We start from the raw sequence: 17,840 nt of genomic DNA, 5'->3' as shown, positions 1-17,840 counted from the left end.
TTTATCTCAATCAGCACTATCAAAATATGTTGTTGGGGAAATATACCTGAAATCGTTCGGCATGGTGTTTTCTGGAAGAGATACAAAAGGGAAACCTAAGAAGTTCTTGTTCAAAGTCTCAGATATTGAAAGATATAATTCTTCGCAATATACACACTTTATTGTTCGTATGAACAATTGTAAGAAGAACAATGAAGGAGACAAGAAAGATCTCAAGAAGGTGATCTCCTGGTATGGAGAAGTGCGAAAGACAATTCACTCAGCTGTTCAAAAGCTTATGGGATGAATAGCTTCGACTGTTTACAAAGGGGGAGAATGTAGATGTAAAATTGTAAAAGTCGAATATAGTGTCTTGTATAGTTTCGCATTTTATGTTATTTTACCAAGTCATTTTTGTGCGAAGTGTAAATGTCTAGACTTAGTATATTTTTTGTACACTCATGTTCCCTATAAATAGGGACTGAGGTTAGAAGTAGAAAGAGACTTTTTCCTTAACATATATCTCTTTTCTTCTTATGTTGTAATCAGTCTTCATCAATATAAGATCTGATTAATATTTACTCTTCGTGTTCTAAATCTTCAATCACTCAAATCAAACTTTGCTTTCTCAAATCTCGATAACAATTCTCATCAGTTGTAATATTTATAACAATGGAATACACATAAACCGTAATTGATATTTTCACAATATAACATGGTTGATCAACGATCATTTTTAATAATTGGAAATATAAAGATACATTGGAGAAACTGTCAAGTCGTTTTCGAGAATTGATTCTCGAGATAAACAACATGATATTATAACTGAATATGTTCTTGAGGCGGGACCGGACGTCATGAGTTGTAGATTCAGGAGCCATAATTGTATTCACGATATCATTTAAATTGTACTATATATCCACCACAAGATAATAGCTTGAAGAGGCTCCCACATTTCTTTGGTGGTGGCTACTGTGACAACACCAGTGGGTGTAATAGTGGATGTAATGGGAAATAGGGGTTGCCGATGGTATAATGTGATTAATAACCATATAGGTGCGACAACGAATCTAAAAAATATAGCCCATGATGAGCATTAGCTATTCTTCGTCACAAGTGATGGGAAGAAAATGATTGTATATTGGAAACAGTAAAAACCTGATGGAATATGGATTTAGTAGCATTGAAAAGGCAAAAGAGATGAGAAAATGGACTGAGAGTAATAATGAAAAGAAAAAAACAAGGTAGATGTTACGTTTTTTGCGGATGAAGCGTATGATCAGAGACTTGCTTTGTTTGATTCCAACCTATATCATAGTCTTCCTTAGGCTCTCTAATATTTGACCTTTACTCATCAAGATATTACTTACATAGTTCAAGAAAACGGTCTCTTTATGTACGATCCTCATGAACCTCACTTCCTAGCTCTCAAACGCATTTTGTGTTATCTTCATGGTACTCTCGATCATGGTCTTTATATTCGCCCGTCGTCTGTCGATCGTTTGGTTGCTTATTCTGATGTTCACTGAGCCGGCTGTCCTCAAACACATTGATCAACTTCTAGGTTTTGTGCTTTTCTTGGTGATAATATTGTCTCATGGTCCTCAAAACATCAACATGGCGTGTCTTAATATAGTTCCGAAGTTGGGTACATAGGGTAGCCAATGTTGTTGCTGAGTCCACTTAGCTTCACAATCTTCTTCTTGAATTTTCTAGCCTTGTATCTGGTTCTATAGTTGTGTTCTATTACAATGTGAGTGTTATGTACTTAGCTTTTAACCCGGTTCAACACCAAAGAACCAAACATGTGGAAATAGATTTACATTTTGTTAGGGAATACATTTCCATTGGACAGGTTTGCGTGTTACATGTTCCATATGCTCACCAATTTGCTGACATATTTACTAAAGGAATTCCTACACAATTATTTCTAGATTTTTAGAACTATTTAAGCATTTGTGAACCCCATGCTTCAACTGAGGGGGAGTGTTAATTTATATATATTCGTTTAGTGTAGGCTTTTATATTCTTTGTATAGTTGAGATTCCTTTTTGTAAATTGTGACGACCATTAATTTTGGTCAAGTTAAGTTAACAAGTCAACGCGGTCAACTTAGCTAGTACTTGTATGTTAGGGCTCACTCTATGTTTTCTAATGTACAACTTACTACTTTAATACAAAGTATCACTCGGAAGTTCCAAATGTCCAGGAAATCTAATCCTAACTAGGGTGAGTGATGTATCAACTCGATAAATGCAACTATATAACCTTTGGGGGTAGGTAACATTCATAACACAGGGTAGTGGGGTTTACAATCTTAACACTACGGAGCAAAACCATAACACAAACTACAAATACAATCTCTCTCTCTTTCTCTCTATCTATCTCTCTCTCTCTCTCTCCAAAATCTCTCCCAATTCTCTCTCTATATCTCGAATCTCTCCCAAATCTCTCACTATATCTCAAATCTCTCCTAAATCTCTCTTTATATCTCAAATCGTTGTAACACCCGTAGATCCGGGCTAGTCAATTTGGAGACAAAGAACATCAAAAAATGAGTTTTTTATGGAAGAATATTTAGGAGTAATCTTAACCAAGTTGTAGTATATGTTATAAGGGTTCCGAACATATAAAGAACGCCGAAATCCGAGTTATAACAAAGAAGTTATGGCCCGTTGAAGTTTTATGGCAAAACCGGCACGACACCGGGAGACATAAATAGTGAATTTACGATAGAGGATTTTTTAGCCTTAGTAATCTAAAAAAAAGTTGTAGTATACATTAAACCGAAAACATACAAAAAAAAAGAACACCCAAATCTGACTTCGTATGAGGAAGTTATGAATTTTCTAAGATTTGGCTTAGCAGTGCATGGCTCGAAACTCGAATTTTTGTTCGAGCGGTTTTTGGCTTACGTGACCTAAATGAGAGTTGAATATCTAATTAATAGGAACTCAACGGTAAAAAGACAGATGAAAACGGAGTCCGTATGAAGGAATTATGAATTTTTCGCGGTCATTCAACAGTCTAATCTCCTCCTATAGTTCAGTTTAAGACAGGTTGAGAATTAGCCGACGAAGTCTAAACGAAATTTGTAGATTATGATCCTACATACGCATGGATATAAAGAACGTCGAAAACGGAGCTCGTATGAGAGAGTTATGATTTCTCTAATTCGTGAGGGTGCTGTGCGAGTTTGGGTGACGTGGCACGATCACAGTCGTTGCTTTCTCCCCAAGAAAAGCCATCAGATGATGAAACATGGCGCTGAATTGGCAAGTCAGTGACCCAACTCGACGATTCTATCTTCCTGGAATCCTATAAATAGAAGTGTCGGGTTCCAGCATTCTTCACACCATTCTAACCTCTTCTCTCTCTCCCTCTCTCTCTCTAAACTCTCTCTAGCCCCCCAACCCCACCCCAAACCTAGGTAAACCCCCTAGCACCCGAAGGAAGCCCCGAGGCTCCTGAAGACCTGAGAAAAGAGCCTTTCAACTCAGGAAAGCTGCTCCGGCGAAGCCCGATTTTTGAGAAAACATGCTGTAAGTGAGCTACGCCTAATCTATCTTTAGTATAGCTTATGTTTCAATATAGTAATGTCAGTAGGAACTTGTAATGAGTATTTGGGCTATTATTATGAGTTATATTAGTGTCGTTATAATATATTTTTAACCACTCGCGGTACAGGGAATCTGGTTTAAAGGGTCGCTTGGGTTCTGGATTCAGAAGTGTTATATGCCAAAATGATCCTTCTCCCCGGTGTTCCATGTCTGGCCCTGTCTGTATATAGTGATTGAGAAATATTTTTTCATGCTTATATAATAGTAATAATAGCAAGACTATTAATTAGTCTCGTCAAACATTAGACTAAACTCTAGTGGTAATGATACTAGGTTTTGTCCGAGGGAAATTGTTTTAACAGTAACGAAGTGGTGTCCGAGTGCCGAGTCACCACCTTATCAAGTGAGTGCAAAGTTACTTTCATCTTTCACATAGATATGAAGTATTTTATAAACTACGTGCTATGTATCTGTATACTTGCTATCTATGCTGGATGAACGATTTTATACTAGTTTTAAATGATTCAAATTGTATATTTATTTTATATCTACAAATATGTTAGGATAAAACATGGGTAGATGAAAAAGTTGGTGTGTAATGAAATAAAATGATGAGAGATAGGTGATCATAGGAAGGTGACGATAATTAGGTGAGGATAGATAGGCGATGATGAATTGGTGATGTAGGATGAAAGATGCAATAACCTTGTCCGACAATGTGCAGATGTAGTCATCTACGAGAGTATAGATGGCGACCACAAACTATTCTAGACAACCCCGTGGAAACACCAGCAGACTCATAACCTGTAGGTGATGAATTACGAGTTTAGGCAATGTTGTAACTACGTATTCATGTGATGATACTCTAACCCTTACTATGAATTACGAGTTCAGGAGATGTTGTAACTACGTATTCATGCGATGATACTCCAACCCTTACTAGGCGCGTATTGAGGGGGTAATCCCCGAATCATTACTGATTATGTGATGTAGGCAATGATCCTCTGGAAAAGTCCTTAGGAACGAACATGTAAGGAAATGTGATGTAAATAGATGAGAGGTAAATACGATATAGGAGGTGACCCTTAAGATTATTCTTTAGAGAATATTAAATGAAGAGGTAAATACGATGTTGTAACTACGTATTCATGTGATGATAATCTAACCCTTACTATGAATTACGAGTTCAGGCGATGTTGTAACTACGTATTCATGCGATGATACTCCAACCCTTACTAGGCGCGTATTGAGGGGGTAATCCCGGAATCATTACTGATTATGTGATGTAGGCAATGATCCTCAGGAAAAGACCTTAGGAACGAACATGTAAGGAAATGTGATGTAAAGAGATGAGAGGTAAATACGATATAGGAGGTGACCCTTAAGATAATTCTTTAGAGAATATTAAATGAAAAAAATGGGGATGGGCAATCGGGTTAATTGTTTGACATGTATTATGTGAAGAAAAAAAATTAACTTTATTATTGTGGCTTGAAAACCCTATGTACTATCACACCCCCAAACCGAAACGGCGGAAACGTTCGGGGGCGGTGGACGTCATGTTTAGTATCACAACACATGCATCATAGTAATCAAAGTAGCAAAAAAACATTGCATTAATCTTAAAGTGTTTACAAAGTATGTGGTTCACATAAGATAGACTCCAAAAGTAAATAACAAAACAAGACATGAAGCTACTATGCTCCATCTTCTGAATCCCAACGCGTGTACCTGTCTACTAGTTTCCTGAGAATACAAGTTATTTTGAAAGAGTAGATCAGCATTTAAGCCGGTGAGTTCATAAGTATTTAAGTGATGTAAAGTATGATGTAGGTTCTTTTAGAAAAGCTCGTCTGTTCCTCCAGAAAATCCTATATTTCCTGATATGATGAATGAAAGTAAAAATGACTCTACAAGTCCATCTATGAGTACTAAATGGATACAATTTAGAGTAAACAGAAAATCGATTGTGTGAATCTGCCCTAAGCCCACAACCAAACAAGGAACAGGGAATGAGGCGAAAGTCACACATCCCATTGTTTGTTAGATCTTCACTGTATATAACCATGGTGTATTCATTTGGTACTTACAGAGTTAACTGAAATAGTTCTTTATATTTGATGAAAACATTATTTTAAGAAAATCATATATTTCCTTTAGAAAAATGGTAACCACAATAGTTCCTTCTATAATCACTTAGTTATACAAGATATATATAATCTAATATCGAACGGACAGTTAAATGGGTGAATCTGCCCTTAGCCCACAACCAAACAAGGAATAGGAAGTAAGGCAGAAAGCACACATCCAACTGCCTATCGGATATTAATTATGTATAACCCTGATGTATAAACTAAGGTATTATATAATTAACCACTAAAGGTCCTTTAAGTTATATTGGTTTAATAAAATAAATTAAATCCTTTCACTGATAAGTTTCTAGTTTAGCCTACTAAATGTTCTATCTGAAAAGTATGTTCTTGACTAGAAAACGGTGTATTGAATTTGTATGTTATGACCTGACCTATACCTGGTACTAGGGCTGTCAGATCGGGCAGTCGTGTCGTGTTTTTGTCCGACACGATACGACACGACAAGCTTTTGTATAACACGAACACGACACGACACGATGTCGTGTTTTCTTCATTAACAAAAACGAACTAATTAAAACACGACAACACGACACGACATGACAAATATAATATTACATAACTATTAGTGTATTTCATTCATACTTAAAGATATATAACACGACAAAAACGACAAACACGAAAAACACGACAACCATATGCTTAATCGTGTCAATTTTGTGTCGATTTATGAACACGACACGACATCGTGTTTTTTAATCTTGACACGAAAACGACACGAACACGAATTCGAATTTTGATTTCGTCCCAATTTCACTTCGTTTCGTGTATTTTTGTCGTGTCGTGTCATAAATTGACACCCCTACCTAGTACTCCTTATGATTACTTGGTGTGTGTGTGTATATATATATATATATATATATATATATATATATATATATATATATATATATATAGCTAAGATTGAATAGATAGTATACTAGGTGAATCTACTCTAAGCCCACAACCAAACAAGGAACAGGAAATGAAGCGGAAAGCACACATTCTACTGTCTGCCAGATCCGATTAATATATATCTCTGATGTATCTACCGAGGAATCATAAAGTTAGCATTTTAGGCCTCATTTTTACTGAATGTACTAAGACTCGACTGTACTGTTTGTCTTTTGTAAGTTTTCCCAAGTTTAAGACTATCTTTACTAGAAAACAGTTTGCATTACCTTTTATGTGAGAAGATCACTTATATGAATGTAATGGGAAAATGAAAGTATTCAGTAATAGTGTATAAGTAATTACTGAATCGCTAACTACCTTAAAACCAGTTTATTAATTAAGGTTAAGATGTGATGTGGTTATAACCATACTTATATGACTAGTGTTTAACACAAAGACCTAATGGCGCCGAAACTGATGTGACGTTTGTCACCCATAGACCTACAAGTCCCACTGTAGCTAGCAGAAAGGTGTGGGATGTCAATCTCGTATAGATCTATACACAAAGTCATGCTCTCCCTCCAGGAGTCTCTGGTTACAAAACGCGTCCTAACAAGTATATTGCTAAGTCGTGAAGTAGACTCACATTAATGTTATATTGTTCTTGTTATCGAATGTTCCTTTTGTTCTTGTTATTGTATGTTCCTCCCTGTTTCTCTTAATACAATGTTCTTTCTGTTTCTCGTTATCGTATGTTCTGAACCCCTAAACTATACCTATTATAGTTTACTAGTATGTTTGTTTTGAATTGTCTCTGATTTGTAGAAAAGACTCGATTATCTACTGAGTTATGCTCGTACTTTAAAAACGGAGTTTTATAAACAATAAAGTAACATAACTTAAAAAGAGTTTTTGAAATGATTTTGATCACTTATAAAAGCATAAAAAATCCTTTAACGTGATGGTTATCACAAATAACATTTACACAATTAACATTGTGTTCAACATGTATCCCCCCCTTAAAAGCATTTAAAACATTTAAAAGATTTATTATAGGGGTATGAACTCACCTTATGTGGGTGATTCAATTGAAGATTCACGTAAGGATGAGAAGTTCCACGAATGAAGTCCCGAGGAAGAAACAAGTCCTAAATGACATATAATGGCATACATAGGCATGTAATTAGTGTTTAAAACAACTAACATGCAAGGAAACTACCTGAAGGACTAGGCAACACTTGAAATGAAGTGTTAAAATCACATGTGATTGATCAAAGGGAATTTACGACCAAAGGAAAGTGTTCACGACCATAGAACACATGGTGTGTTCACAGCCATGTATGAACTCATGAAGGGTTCACGACCCTATAAAGGGTTCACGGCCGTGAACACCTCAAGCTCATGAAGATGGTGATGAATTATGAAGAATCAAGGCTAGGATCTAGTAGTCTTTCGAGTATAACAAGATAAATGATGAAACACTTACGGTTTGGGATCCCTTGGGAGTTCACGGCCACCAAGAACAAGTGTGTGTTCTTGGTGAAAGATGATGATCTTGAAGATCTAGACAAAAGTGGTGAATTCATGGATGAAATCATAGGGTTGTACTAGATCAAGAAGGATATCAAGGAACAATGGAAGAATCACTTACAACTTGGACGAGAAATGGAAGTAAATCTTGATGATACTTGAGAGAGAATGGAAGTTCTTGAGTTGGGATTGTGAAGAATGATGAAGAAATGAGGGAAATCTATACATAAAGGGGAAAGATCACGGCCAGAAGAGAGTTCACAGTCGTGAACTAGGTTTGCGGTCGTGAACCTCAAGTGTTGGGTTCTCTGGTTTACGTAAAGCCTTCTGATCTCGAGCTAATACTTCCTAACACTCAATCCTTAAGTGTACTAGGATTAGAACTCATTAGAATGACCCTTAACAAGGCTAGAAGGCAATATAATTAAGTCGTACTTTTGGTTGATTGAAATGACTTTACAAAGAACGTCGAAAACGGAGCTCGTATGCGAGGGTTATGATTTTTCTAAGTCGGGAGGGTGTTGTGCGAGTTTGGGTGACGTGGCGCGATCACAACCGTTGCTTTCTCCCCAAGAAAATCCATCAGATGATGACACATGGCCCTGACTCAGCGATTCAGTGACCTAACTCGGCGAGTCCAGCTGCCTGGCAGCCTATAAATAGAAGTGTTGGGTTCCCTCATTCTTCACACCATGCCAACCTCTTCTCTCTCTCTCTCTCTCTCTCTCTCTCTCTCTAGCCCCTAAAACCCCCTAAGCCTAGGTAAACCCCCTAGCACCCAATGGAAGCCTCAAGGCTCCCAAATCCCTGAGAAAATAGCCTTTCGGCTCGAGAACGCTGCTCCACCGAAGCCCGGTTTTCGAGAAAACCCGCTATAAGTGAGCTACGCCTAACCTATCTTTAGTATAGCTTATATTTCAATATAGTAATTTTATTAGGAACTTATAATGAGTATTTGGACTATTATTATGAGTTATATTAGTGTCGTTATAATATATTTTTAACCACTCGCGGTACGGGGAATCTGGTTTGGAGGGTCGCTTGGGTTGTTGGATTCAGAAGTGCAATATGCCAAAATGATCCTGCCCTTCGGTGTTCCATGTTTGGCCCTGTCTGTATATAGTGGTTGAGAAATATTGTTTCATGCTTATATAATAGTAATAACAGCTAGACTATTAATTAGTCTCGTCAAACATTAGACTAAACTCTAGTGGTAATGATACTAGGTTTTGTTCGAGGGAAATTGTTTTAACAGTAACGAAGTGGTGTCCGAGTGCTGAGTCACCACCTTATCAAAATGAGTGCATAGTTACTTTCATCTTTCACATAGATATGAAGTATTTTATAAACTACGTGCTATGTATCTGTATACTTGCTATCTATGCTGGATGAACGATTTTATACTAGTTTTAAATGATTCCAACTGTATATTTATTTTATATCTACAAATATGTTAGGATAAAACATGGGTAGATGAAATAGTTGGTGTGTAATGAAATAAAATTATGAGAGATAGGTGATGATAAGAAGGTGATGATAATTAGGTGAGGATAGATAGGTGATGATGAATTGGTGATGTAGGATGAAAGATACCATAACCTTATCCGAAAATGCGGAGATGTAGTCATCTACGAGAGTATAGATGGCGACCACAGACTATTCTAGACAACCCTGTGGAAACACCAACAGGCTCATAACCTGTAGACGATGAATTACGAGTTTAGGCGATGTTGTAACCACATATTCTTGTGATGATACTCTAACCCTTACTATGAATTACGAGTTCAGGTGATGTTGTAACTACGTATTGATGCAATGATAATCCAACCCTTACTAGGCGTGTATTGAGAGGGTAATCCCGGAATCATTACTGATTATGTGATGTAGGCAATGATCCTCAAGAAAAGTCCTTAGGAACGTACATATAAGGAAATGTGATGTAAAGAGATGAGAGGTAAATACGATATAGGAGATGACCCTTAAGATAATTCTTTAGGGAATATTAAATGAAGAAAATGGGGATGGGCAATCGGGTTAATTGTTTGACATGTATTATGTGAAGAAACAAATTAAGTATATTATTGTGGGTTGAAAACCCTATGTACTCACTAGGTTTCCCAACCTGACCCACTCCAGCTTATTTGTATCATAGGTATCGATACAAAGCTACCTTACACTGAGAGACTTAAAAGAGATGTAGATCACTAGTGTAAATGAATGTAAGTTCTGTTTATGCTTATGATTCTGTATTGACGATGACATCCCAAGGTTTTAAAATGAATAAAAATACATTTCTCCGCAAATGCTTTGATAATGTATTTATCATGTTTCTCTAGGAACAAATTCCGCAACATTTTTATTAAAAGAAGTAATCTGATTTTTATAAAGCATAAACAAAAATCGGTCTTTTCTGGCCGTAAAAATGGGGATGTCACAATCTCTCCCAAATCTTTCTCTCTATATCTCGAATCTCTTCTAAATCTCTCTCTATATCTCAAATCTCTCCTAAATATCTCCCTATATCTCAAATCTCTCTCTATATCTCAAATCTCTCCCAAATCTCTATATCTCAAATCTATCTCAAATCTCTCTCTATATCTCAAATCTCTCCCAAATCTCCCTTGATAACAAAAGTAACACTTCTCACCCTGGAACACCTCTCAGTCCGGAACCCTCTCAAGATATGAAACCCTCTCAGGATATGAAACCCTCTCAGGATGCGAAACCCTCTCAGGATGTGAACCCTCTCAACAGCGAACCTCTCGCTTCCCATTCCAGATTTTTGGCAGTCTCTCACTTTTCGTCATTTTTACGGGTTTTTGACGTGGGATTCCACCAAACTCATACTTTTGACATCATAGACCTCCTGAACACATATTTTATCTACATCTTGAAGATTTATTAAATATAAATCATACTTTTGATTAAGATAAGATTTATTCAATTGTTATGATATTGTAAATGACGTTATCCGTCCCCGAACGTTTCTGCCGTTCTAGTTTGGGGGTGTTACATAAATTAACTTTATACTGGTTGTACTATTTATAACAATGGAGAATACATATAAACCCTAATTGATATTTTCACAATCTAATATGGTTGATCAACGATCGTTTTTAATTCTTGGAAATACGAAGATACATGGAGAAATTGTCAAGTCATGTTCGAGAATTGATTCTCGAGATAAACAACATGATATTATCATTGAATATGTTCTTGAGGCGGGACCAGACGTCATGAGTTGTTGATTCGGAGCCATAATTGTATGCATGAGATCCTTTAAAATTGTACTGTATATCCACCATAAGATAATAGCATCAAGAGGCTCCCACATTTCTTTGGTGGTGGCTACTATGACAACACCAGTGGGTGTAATAGTGGATGTAATGGGAAATAGGGTTGCCAATGGTATAATGTGATTGATAACCATATAGGTGCGACAACGAATCTGAAAAATATAGCCCATGACGAGCATTCGCTATTCTTCGCCAAAAGTGATGGGAATAAAACGATTGTAATTGGAAACAGTAAAAACCTGATGAAATTTGGATTTAGTAGAATTGAAAAGACGAAAGAGATGAGAAAATGGACTGAGAGTAATAAAGAAAAGAAGAAAATAAGGTAGGTGTAAGGTTTTTGCGGCTGAAGGGTGTGATCAGAGACTTGCCTTGTTTGACAAAGTACTGCCGATGAGGATAATGAAGGCAACCGATGAAACAATGAGTAGGACATGTCAATAACCAATTATAGATATTACAAGTCTAATGTCATGTTAGAAATTGTATATATCTTGAGTGTATTGATTTCCCACAAATGTATTTATATATAAGCATAACAATGAATAATCAAAGCCTAACTCTTTAAAAATTATTAAACACACTCATATGATTAGTCCATATGATTTCTCTAAACGGACTTAGTAATGACAATTTTTGAAACTCTTACGCGATAGGTCCATGTGGTTTCAAAATTTTATATGAATAATTTTTATGTCCAAAAACCAATTAATATAAACATCATTCGGTTTGGTTTGACGATTCATTTCGGTTTTTCCTTATACCTCTACCATTAAACAAAAAAAAATTAAGACTATTTTGTTTGATTCGGAGAGTTGGTTAGGCTGAAATTAACCCTTTATTATTTATATAGTTTCAAATCAGGTACATGTGTAATTTAATTTGTACACGAATACAAACTCTCAATTGGGAGGACCTTGTCACGTGAAATCGACAATCTTCTGTCATTGATATATATATGCACGCACACCCTGTAAAATCTGTTTTAATTCAGAACAAACCAGAAGCCCTCTTCCTCTTTCTGCCATTACAATATTACATACATCCCATTTCCATACATACAGATTTCTATACCTATACACTGTAACAGCAACGGCAAGAGAGGGAATCGATCGGTGCGTGGGAAGAGAGTGTGGTACCGGAAGTATACGGAGACAGAATTGCTTCTGTATGTCAGTAGATTGTACGCACTGCAACTACTACGGTGGATTTGGTGAGCTTGCTAACCCCTTACAATGGCCTCAGCTTCGCAAAAGACGTCGCATTCCTCCGGTGATTCCCTTCCAATCCGCCGTCAAATTGTTCCAGCCTCAGCCTCTGCCTCCGCCGCTGCCGATGTCTTCGTCGTCCAGGATTGGAATAACGACGATCAGCCGCTGCCGATCAAGAATTCAGTGATCAGTCCTTCTGATCCTTCCGCGAATGCTTCCACGAAAGGTAGTTTTTGCGTGCCGTATGTGTAACTATGTACGTATTTGCATCTCTGAATTTTATCCTTACGTATATTAGCGTCGTACGAGTACATATAATCTGAATAGTGTAAACTATCAATTATATGAACGATATACTTACTATATGTTATGTAAGTAAGGACATATGTACTTTTCACCGATTCATCTAATGTACACGTATACGTATGCATACACATATGTATATATCTGGAAATTTATGAGTTGGATGATGGATGTACAAAATTTGGAATATGCTTCTATGTGTATATTCAGACAATTTTGATGTCAGATCTTGGTCTTTGCTGGTGAGATTCGTCAACATCTGTTCTTTTTAATTGTCACCTTTGTTAGGTGGGGCTTACCTGCACAGTCATCTCCCTATATTCAAAATTAATTTGATTCTCAAATCAATGAAAAAACATTTATGGTATTGATTCCACATTTTTACAGAGATAGAATTAAATCCTTTTGATGCTAGAGGTTTTGCAAGTTATTAAGTAATCAGAGACTTTAAGGATAGTCATGGACTTTATTCATTATTTATTAGCCACAATTTTGGATTACAGAGTGTATGTATATAGTGATCATGAATTATTGTTTGGCTATCTCCTTTAATGTTTGATTTTGACTCAAAGCTCAAGAAATGTTTGCATTGACATCTTATTGGGAAACCTTGATCTCTTTATTCTTTATTGTCTAATTGTGATTGTGATATAATCTTTAGGAATCCAAGTTCTCACAAGGGCTCAAACCAGTCATCCTTTGGATCCATTATCTGCTGCTGAAATCAAAGTAGCTGTAGCAACTGTTAGGGCAGCTGGAGCAACCCCTGAGGTATATATATACACCCAAAGAGTCTTAAACAACTAATGGTATATATCAAAGTAATTGTGATGAAAGTTGTAAATTGTAAAATTACTACTTTTTTTTTTTTTTTTTTTCAGGTGAGAGATGGCATGCGATTCGTGGAGGTGGTTCTATCAGAACCAGATAAAAACGTTGTGGCACTTGCAGATGCATACTTCTTTCCACCTTTCCAACCATCATTGTTACCTAGAAGCAAAGGAGGAGCTGTAATTCCTACCAAACTTCCTCCAAGGAGAGCTCGACTTGTTGTTTATAATCAAAAATCAAATGAGACAAGTGTATGGATTGTCGAACTATCTGAGGTACATGCAACAACACGAGGTGGACATCATAGAGGAAAAGTCATTGCATCACAAGTTGTCCTTGATGTTCAACCTCCCATGGTAATACTACCATATGTTAATGATATTAATAGATGATTATATTGTAGTTATTTTAAAGGATTTACATCTTTACTCTTATCCATCACAGGATGCAGTGGAATATGCTGACTGTGAAGCTGTTGTGAAAGATTATCCTCCCTTTCGGGAGGCTATGAAGAAGAGGGGTATAGAAGATATGGATCTTGTCATGGTTGATGCTTGGTGAGTGTAATCATTATCTCTTTTGAAACAATACCCAAGGGTAGAATGATAATTTTTGGTTGAAAACGTGTACAGGTGTGTTGGATATCACAGTGAGGCTGATTCTCCTAGCCAAAGATTAGCAAAACCACTTATATTTTGTAGGACTGAAAGTGATAGTCCAATGGAAAACGGGTATGCACGTCCAGTTGAAGGGATATATGTACTTGTTGATATGCAAAACATGGTAGTCCTTGAATTTGAAGACCGTAAGCTTGTTCCCTTACCACCAGCTGATCCGCTAAGAAACTACACTCCCGGTCATACACGTGGTGGTGTTGATCGGAGTGATGTAAAGCCTCTACAAATTCTTCAGCCTGATGGACCAAGCTTCCGTGTTAATGGACATTATGTTGAGTGGCAAAAGGTAATTATTTAATAGGGTTATAGTTGAAATCTAGAAACCAACTTTTTGATTTCCCCCCAGATTGGTCGTTGAAGTTTTTTTGTTCATGTATGCTCCCTAAAAAAAGTTTACAAAACTCTCTTGTTTAGTTACCGGTATAAATGGAACGAAAAAATTGGGTTTAAGAACCTTGAACGTTTAAAAAAAAAGACTCTAGTGACAAACTGGGACAAAGCAAAAAGTTGATTCCCCGTAGACACGATTTTGAAAAGGGATAAAGTTGAAATTAGCCAACCAAGCATTTTTTGAAAATGGTCTTTAAATATTGTTTTCTACACCCAGGGTCCTAGAAAAGAAATTTGTCCTCTTTATACCATTATGATTGCCTTTACCACGTTTAGGTGGTAAAAACTAAAAAGTTGTCCTTTCTATACTATTATGACATGTTATATCCACTTAATGCTATATAGAGGACAGAAATCTTTATTTTAAGGATCCTAGGTGTACAAAATAAAAGTTTAATGACTATTATGAGAAAATGCAAATAATTGGTTGACTGAATTAATAGCCAATTTGGAAAAATTAAAAAAGTTGGTTTCCGGATTTCAACTTTAACCCTTTCAATATCGTACTAGTTTCTTTTATACTCATTTTTAATAAATGTAATTTTGTTAATTGGCAGTGGAATTTTCGTATTGGTTTCACTCCACGTGAGGGTTTAGTAATACATTCGGTTGCATATGTTGATGGAAGTCGGGGTCGAAGACCAATAGCTCATAGATTGAGCTTTGTGGAAATGGTTGTGCCCTATGGTGACCCAAATGAACCTCATTACAGAAAAAACGCATTTGATGCTGGGGAAGATGGCCTTGGAAAGAACGCTCATTCTCTTAAAAAAGTTTGTTTCATATAGAATTTCACTTCTTATTGTATTAATTCCAACACTTTTCTGACAATTAATATTCTCGTCTTTAATTACAGGGATGTGATTGTTTAGGATACATCAAGTACTTTGATGCACATTTTACAAACTTCATTGGAGGCGTTGAAACAATTGAAAATTGTGTATGTATGCATGAAGAAGACCATGGAATCCTCTGGAAGCATCAAGATTGGAGAACTGGTTTAGCGGAAGTCAGAAGATCCAGGCGCCTTACAGTTTCTTTTATTTGTACTGTTGCCAATTATGAATACGGTTTTTACTGGCACTTTTACCAGGTCATTTTATCTATAACTATTTGTCTATTTCAATAAAAAAAAAAAAACTAAGAGTTTATATATATTATAATTAATGCTGCTTTTTAAATTTTTTTTTTTTTGCAGGATGGAAAGATTGAAGCTGAAGTTAAACTTACTGGAATTTTAAGCTTAGGAGCATTACAACCAGGAGAAGTTAGAAAATATGGGACTACAATTGCACCAGGACTATATGCACCAGTTCACCAACATTTTTTTGTTGCTAGAATGGACATGGCTGTTGATTGTAAGCCTGGAGAAGCATACAATCAGGTATATGAAACTAAAATCAGCCTAGGAGAAGAAAATGATTTTTCATTATTTCCGTGGTTATACTCCATTACATTCCCTCATTACTTGCTGCATACCAAAATGGAGCACGAATCAAACTATTAATAATCTGGTATAAAATTTATATTGATATGTTGTGTTTTTGTATTTGTAGGTTGTTGAAGTTGATGTTAAAGTTGAAGAACCAGGAAAAGACAACGTTCACAACAACGCATTCTACACACAAGAAACACTGCTTAAGTCCGAATCACAAGCAATGCGAGATTGTAATCCGTTATCTGCTCGCCATTGGATCGTAAGTCTATTTATTTTTAAATTACATGGATTCCATATTTTCCAACTTTTTTTTTTGTTGTTGTAAGTTTTATTTGAATGAATTCCAAAAATATCCAGGTGAGAAATACACGAACCGTGAATAGGACGGGACAATTAACAGGGTACAAACTGGTACCTGGCTCCAACTGCTTACCTTTAGCAGGTTCAGAAGCCAAGTTTTTAAGAAGGGCTGCCTTTTTAAAGCATAATCTGTGGGTCACACCGTATGCTTGTGGTGAGGATTTTCCCGGAGGAGAATTTCCCAACCAAAACCCGCGTGTTGGTGAAGGTCTGGCTTCATGGGTCCAGCAAAATCGTTCTCTTGAAGAAACCGACATCGTTCTCTGGTCACTAAATAAATTTTTTTTTTTATCTGTTTGTTCTTTTAGTACGGTATTTTCTTATCTACATACATATATGAAATTTTGCAGGTATGTATTTGGGATAACTCATGTTCCTAGGTTGGAAGATTGGCCTGTGATGCCAGTGGAACGGATCGGGTTTATGCTTCAGGTATGTATGTTTTTAGTTGGTTATTTATTTTTATTTTATTTATAATATATATATATATATATATATATATATATATATATATATATATATATATATATATGTTTTGGTTTTGCAGCCACATGGGTTCTTTAACTGCTCTCCTGCGGTGGATGTTCCTCCTAGTCCTGGAGCCTGTGAGTCAGATGTGAAGGAGAGCCATGTGAAAGAGACAATTGCTACAAAGTCGGTTTCAAATGGGTTGATAGCCAAGCTTTGATCATGCATTCACGTCGTGTGTTTGATTTGTAAGATGATGTTGTGTGAATATGAATGAGTACAATTGTTGTTTGCTTTTTTAAATTTCTGGATTTGAGAACACTTAGTTGATCAGCTATCTATCTTGATGAACAAGTTACCATATATGTATATGATAATAAATTTTGGTATCAGAAATGTTTGGGATAATAAATTTTCTGACAAGCTAGCTAGTCAGATGCTGCTGAGTAATTTTACCTCTCTAGATTTGATGTTTGACAAACACATGCAAGTGGATAGCTGGCATAATTTACTAAGCCTTAGGATCTTCTAATTAATAAGATCATGGAGTATTGAAGACATGTTCTTTATCAAGAACATGATTAGCTAACAAGCTGAAATCAAACAGTCGGAAGATTATCCCAATGACCCTTACTATACATATTAAACAATTGGTCAATGAGATTTCATGTTCAAAAGCATAGCAAGGTGTATCATATCACCGTCAAAGTCAATGACTGGCTGACTCGTATTGGTTGCTACCTCAAAGATGATCACTCATAGCAAGTCTTTGTT

General features: G+C 36.2%; 1 protein-coding gene across 1 annotated transcript; it reads left to right on the top strand.

Annotated features, from left to right (window-relative positions):
- Positions 1-12,305: 12,305 nt before the first annotated feature.
- LOC145102540 (diamine oxidase [copper-containing] 1, peroxisomal-like) lies at positions 12,306-17,516 on the top strand. Its single transcript, XM_079039959.1, has 12 exons — positions 12,306-12,825; positions 13,564-13,673; positions 13,784-14,089; positions 14,178-14,290; positions 14,366-14,696; positions 15,358-15,573; positions 15,657-15,893; positions 15,999-16,184; positions 16,357-16,497; positions 16,596-16,864; positions 16,949-17,030; positions 17,146-17,516. Exons 1-12 carry the CDS (start codon positions 12,624-12,626, stop codon positions 17,284-17,286), a joined length of 2,334 nt encoding a protein of 777 aa, XP_078896085.1. The 5' UTR covers positions 12,306-12,623; the 3' UTR covers positions 17,287-17,516.
- Positions 17,517-17,840: the final 324 nt, after the last annotated feature.

This window comes from Lactuca serriola, chromosome 4, assembly GCF_051521515.1.
Source record: "Lactuca serriola cultivar US96UC23 chromosome 4, Lser_US96UC23_V15, whole genome shotgun sequence".
NCBI lineage: Eukaryota > Viridiplantae > Streptophyta > Magnoliopsida > Asterales > Asteraceae > Lactuca > Lactuca serriola.
This window is presented reverse-complemented; position numbering and strand designations above follow the sequence as displayed.

Coding starts and splice junctions, on each gene's coding strand:
- LOC145102540 (XM_079039959.1), top strand. CDS start 12,624: ATGGCCTCAGCTTCGCAAAAGACGTCGCATTCCTCCGGTGATTCCCTT. Junction 14,090..14,177: donor TTGATGTTCAACCTCCCATG/GTAATACTACCA, acceptor TATCCATCACAG/GATGCAGTGGAATATGCTGA. Junction 14,291..14,365: donor CTTGTCATGGTTGATGCTTG/GTGAGTGTAATC, acceptor AAACGTGTACAG/GTGTGTTGGATATCACAGTG.